The 6,000-nt window shown below is 50.5% G+C and overlaps 1 protein-coding gene across 1 annotated transcript in view; it reads left to right on the top strand.

Moving 5' to 3' along the window:
* Positions 1–6,000, top strand: part of TLL2 (tolloid-like 2) — a 104,849-nt gene that overhangs the window by 78,772 nt on the left and 20,077 nt on the right. Inside the window, exon 11 of the mRNA XM_004681026.2 lies at positions 159–261. Coding sequence (XP_004681083.1) covers positions 159–261 — 103 coding nt within the window. The remainder of the gene's footprint in view (positions 1–158; positions 262–6,000) is intronic.

The raw sequence follows: 6,000 nt of genomic DNA on the forward strand, positions 1-6,000 counted from the left end.
ACGCGGCTTCCTGTGAGCGTGTGTCTGCGAGGATACTCCCACTGTGGTCTGGGCTCTGGCTGCTAGAGTGTAACATGAGAATGCCTGAGTGCAACCTGGATCTTCCTAGACAACTTGGGCTTTGCTGCCTAAACTCATTTTGCGGTCATTCTTTACAGATCATCTTAAACTTCACATCCATGGATTTGTTTAAAAGTCGCCTGTGCTGGTACGATTACGTGGAGGTCCGGGATGGTTACTGGAGGAAGGCCCCCCTGTTGGGTGAGTTGACTTTAGAAACTCTCCGAGAGAAGTGCTGGGGTGTGCTGCGTGGCGCTGTTAATGTTTGGAAGGGTCCAGCCTGTCTCAGCCACAGGAAGCTCTCAGGGGTCTGTGTCATTGTAAAAGTCTCAACCCTCCATTTGGCCACACATGTTAAAAGCTTTTAAAACTGCGAATATCCTTTGACCCAGCCATTCCACTTCTTGGAATTTATCCTAGGGAACTAATTAAGGAAGTGTGCAAAGTCCCAGCTCCAGGGCTGTTCACTGGAGCAGGGAAAATTGAAAACAATTGAAACGTTCAACCGTAGGGGTTAGCTGAATAAATTATGATACTCGTTTCAATGGAAAATTATCCAGCTATTAAAGATAAAGTGGGGGGTGACTCTTCATTGATACAGAAAGGTGTTCAGCTTACATTGTTCGACAAAGAAGGTATGACAGGTAGAATGTGCAAGATTCCATTTTAACAAAAATACATGTATGTCTAGTATATGTAGGCATTGCAAACTCGAGGTGAAGTGTAAATAAATGAGATGGCTGACATTATAGATAAGGAGTGGTGGGGTTGTGAAAAACTGAATAATGAAGATCCTGGCCACAATTACGACAAATTACTGTAAGTACCATGTGGACAAAACACAACTGGGCAAAACCATTTTGCTACCTACAATATAGACATCCATCCGAATTAAAACAAATTGCACACAGTGGTTATTTCTGGATAGCAGAGTGGTTTATTATTATTATTATTATTATTGTTATTATTGTTATTATTATTATTATTATTATTATTATTATTATGTCTCTGTTCTTGGCTTAGCTGTATTTTCTCATTTTCTTATGATTAAGTATGCTTAATTTGGGGAGATGGACAGAACATGAACTCCTCCATGAAAAGGCAGCTTGGCCCCGAGAGGCGGTGGGCAGGTTGCATAACGAGAAGGGCCAGTTCACCCAGGTTGGGTAGCCAGAGTGGGGTAGCTCGTGGGTGTCCAGGGACGGTCATGTGGAAGACCAGTCGTGTGGTCTGGATGGCAACCATTGAAGCAGGAAGCTGCTAAGTTTGCTGCTTGGAGCCTGCTGCTGGCGAGAGCGGACAGTCCCTATGGTATGCTGCTGGCCCACAGTAGTAGTCACGGCTACCTTGACCCCTTCCCAAACAATAAAGAAAGTCATGATGGCCAGGGTGACGCTTCCGCATACACACTATAGAAAACCTTGCTATTCCTGCTATCCATGGCTCGGACTTTTGGGAGCTGGCCCACTGAGCCCACCAGTGTGACGAATGAGTCTCTCTCCCCACCTCTCTGGGTGCCTCCCTCTTGCTCTCCTCTGGTGGAGCCAGAGAGAAGCAGATTCACCAGGGATCAAAAGGACTGAGAATAGCTTGTCCTCATTTTTAGCGGGTCAAGTCTGTGAGACTAAGCTCTCAGTGAGGACTTTGTCCCCAGCATATCTTCACATGGGCAGAAAAGCCACCCTGGTGCTATGAATGACCAGTTGAGACAGCTGCTTATAGGACAGCAGAGAAAGGAGCGGGCAGAAGAGAAAGGAGAGGGGGGAGCAGGGGAGTTTCACGGCCAGACCCAGCCTGGCTCGGTGTCCGATCCCTGGGTTCAGAAGGGTCTGGCTGGACGGGGGACCCTGTTAGGCTTCCTTACGGCCCAGGGGCTCAGCCAGGTCAGCTGCGTTGGGAAGAGCACCTGGCCCTTCTGTCCAAAGGGCCATGAATTTAAATCAGGCACAAGCGGGTAGAAAATTGTGTCCACCTGGTGCTTTGGTGAGGAGCCAGGGAAGGCTTTACGCCGGAGTACAGGTCACCACCACAGGAGAAATCCAGCAAGGTAGACTGCCAAGTGCCTGGGCGAAGCGGTGCACACCAGGACGCTCCCCGCTCCATGACGGGGGCGGCTCTCTGCCCTGGATTCTGCTTTTGCCAGTGTGAGCAGCGTCAAGTGTGCTGGCCGCTCTGGCAAGGTGTGGCTTTGGCTTTGTCGGGGTGCTGACGGAATGCTGGATTCCTGGTAGCAGAGGTCCCCAAACCTGGCTACATGCCAGCTGGGGAGACTTTGATGTGTACAGATTTCTGGGACAGAGTCAGAATCCGCATGAGCTGCTCAGGGCATAGTCCACTTACCCATGAATCCCTGGGCACATGTGGTATCAGGTGGGTGAAAGGGGCCTGGGTGGCAGGAAGGTTTAGCACTGAGAAGGGACAAAAGGAGTCAGCAACAGCTTCGTAGTTTGTATACTTCTAGGGTGAATCTTTTTTTTAAAAGATATTTTTATTTATGTACACAAGAACGGGGATACAGGCCAGAGGTGTTGGGGATGAGAGGATTCCCCAGAGACAGAGTGGGGAGCAGAACAGGCAGAGGCAGATGGACTGAAACACACTGCTGAGGGGAGCAGCGGCTGAGACAGCAGAGGTCCGCTGTGTCATGTGGGTCAGCTCCCTTAGCCGGGGATCAAACTCAGGCGCCATGTGGTCACCTCCGGGGCAGGCGGGGATCGAACTCATGCTGGAGTGGCTTTAGCTTCTCAGCGCTGTGCCTTACCCCGTTGCACGACCAGGGAGGGCCCTGAAGGTCTTTCTTAAACTTGCAACAGGAATTTTCTCACTATAGGTCCTGGTCTCTGTGGCTACACGTTCGCTGGTCAGATGGAGCATTTGCCGTTCGTCGTCGTCGGTAGTGGTGTTTTGTTGGTTCCGATGGTTGGGGTGCGAGCGCCCAGTTGACACTCGGGTGCAGCGCTGCGCATGCGCGGTGCTGCCAGGCCTGGCCCGGTGCCTGGAAGCGTCATTCTTCATTTGTAGCCGCTCTCCTTTGCCAACTACTTGGCCTGCTCTGATATTTCCAAATGCAGTTGTTAGTGAACTTTTGTGTTAGGAACAAGTGTATTGTGTGGGCCAAGCTGGTCCCTGGGAGGGGTCAGTGCCACGAGATCTGCCGAGAGGAGGCTGGTCAATGCCCCTTTGGCGGGAGGGAGAGCGGATTAGGGCGGATTGGGAAAGTATGCATCTTGCTCTGAAAAACTGTGCATTGCATATTTTCCCAGGGCAGTGTGTGAAAATCCAGGCATAATAGAGGCATAACTTTTTATGAATGAATCCTTTATGACTCCCCACGGAGCCCACTTGTTCCGTCCTCATCTGCATTTCCTCTTCTGATATCCTTATTAAACTCCTCCGCAGCCAGGAACCAGATTTCAGTTTAGGAATTTGACACCTTTTCTCAAGACTAATTTCTCTCGGCCTGTTAGTCTCCTTGGAAGGAAACTGGGACCCCCCTTTTCACACATTGATGAGAGGGAAACGTAAGCAGATGGCTTACATTTCTTGGCTGGTTAAAGTTATCAAGTGTCTTTTATTTTCAGGGGTCATTGATGAAGTGGCACGTACACGAGGGAGGAAGGTGGCTGCCCAGAGAACTCATCCTCCTCTTAAATACTGGCCTGTTCATTACATTCCCCTCCCTCATTCCTGCTGGAGGAATTATTCTAACGATGCATTTCTGTATGCAGAACTGTCTTTGGGTATTCTGTCCCAACACAATGCAGACAAAAGCCCTTTTCTCCCCCCCACCCCTTCCTTGAAGTAGGGAGGGCGGTTCAGAGCGGCCAGGCTGGCCAATAGTGTCCTCGGCCTCACTCCCAGGTCTGACTGGGCAGGCAGCATCCCAAGTGACTGTGAGCCTAAGGGCCAAGCCTGGCATCATGCAGGCTTTGTGGCTCAAGACTTTGATCTTCATTCCCACATGTCAGCGTCCAAAGTGGAAAGCGGGAGCAGTGTTTACATTCCCAGAGAATGAATTTAATGCCACTGTGTCCCAAATGTACAATGTTCGGCACTGTAGCTCAAACCGAAGTTCTGCTGATGGTGGCAGTGATGAAAGTGACCTTGAAAATTAAGGTCAAGATCTCCGGCAGCCAGGTTTCAACATAGGATGTAACCCAGATCAAGTACAAATCAACTCAAATCCTCCAGTCCTTAGTTTTCTCATAAACAAGATTAAAAATAGTCCCTAATTCAGAAGATGTGGGGATGAAATGAGAAAATTCCTGCAAGCATTCACAGGACAACCTGGTGTGGACGCGCTCATGAGTAGGGGTCTCCGCTGGAGCTCTGCTGGTCGAAAGTGAGGGGGTTGAGATAACCGTCAAGGGACAAAGTAGAGAGTTCTAGTCAACAAGTGCAAGGTGACTTGAAGAGAGACGTTACTAGAAACAATTCCTCAGTGATTCCACCATACCTGGCTCTACCACGCAGTGAGAACACCTTGACCTGTGAGTCCTATCTCCTCTCGAGTCCTGAGCAGGCACGACTGCCTGTGTCTGGCTCAAGTCCTCCAGCTGAGATCTTGGGCAGCAAGGCAGTGGTGAAGATCCCTCTTTGTTTTGGTAACTGCCCCCCCCCCCCGCCACCCCCCGGGCTGTGACAGCTGGGGTTTTAGAGGGAGACATTTCATTCAGACTTAAAACCCAGTGCTTCCTGGTAAGCAATACGTCCCCTTGCTTAAGTGTTGGTTTCCAAGAACTAATTGACACTAATTGGCCTTGCCAGAGGAACCATTACTGAAAATTTATAGGCTGAAAATCTGATGGAGTTTTCCTTGCCAAGTTCTTGGCAACAATTTCAACTTATCACTCTTCATTGTAAACTCACCAAATCCAAAGGCTGCAGGTGGCCACCATCGGAAGGGAGCAGAGGAGGTTAGCTGCCTTTACTGCGTGGTCCCCAAGGGACGAACACCACAGTGGGCCCTTAGGAAGTGTCCAGAGTGGCGCTTCTTCCTGCCCCAGCCTCATTTGCCCAGGTCTCAGAAAGGCCTAGCAGAGCTGAGCTTCAAGGGGCTGTTCTAGTAGCTATCAGGGTGCTGGCAATAAAAGCATGCCCACGAAAGGGCTGCTCAACGGACTTTTAAAAAATATACTGAGATGGGGCCCTCCAGGTGGTGCAGCGGGTTAAAGCACAGCACTATGAAGCTCTCTGTAGCCACCGCAGCATGGGTTCAATCCCCAACCAGGGAGCTGACCCACAGGGTGCGGCAGACCTCTCCTGACCCGCCCGCTGCTCCCCTCAGCAGTGTACTTCATAGATCTGCCTGTTCTGCTCCCCGCTCTGTGTCTAGTTCACATGCCATGCAACTCACCCCTGAAAGTTCACCAACAAGCCCATGGCTGTTAGGATGTCCACATCCCCCAGAGTCAGTGCGTAGCTGTTGCTCGGCTGAACTTCCAGTCCAAGGACACCAGTCCAACTTCCAGTCCAAGGACACCTTGACCTGACTGTGCTGTCATCTCAGGGGTAAGACTCAGCCACGTCCCGCCGCCCTCTGCCCTTGCCTGGCTGCCTTCTCGATGTGGCACTTGGGGTTTTACGGCCAAGGCCCACCATGCCCGCCCCCGGAAGCACACCTCCAGCTTTCCTCTGGGAAGAAAGGCTTCAGACTACATACCCAAGTACCTAAGAAATGCACCTTTATATTTTTCACTAATAAAAGTTCAACAATAGGCCCTCCCTGGTGGCGCAGCGGGTTAAGGCACGGCACTGAGAAACTAAAGCCACTTCTGCATGAGCTCAATTCCCGTCTGCCCCGGAGGTGACCACATGGCACGGCAGACCTCTCCTGGCCCGCCCGCTGCTCCCCTCAGCAGTGTACTTCGTCGATCTGCCTCTCTTGCCTGTACCACAATTCTGTATCAATAAATGAATCTTTAAAAAATATACTGATCA

Source organism: Condylura cristata, unplaced genomic scaffold (assembly GCF_000260355.1).
Source record: "Condylura cristata isolate star-nosed mole 26May11 unplaced genomic scaffold, ConCri1.0 scaffold00011, whole genome shotgun sequence".
In the NCBI taxonomy this organism is placed as follows: Eukaryota; Metazoa; Chordata; class Mammalia; order Eulipotyphla; family Talpidae; genus Condylura; species Condylura cristata.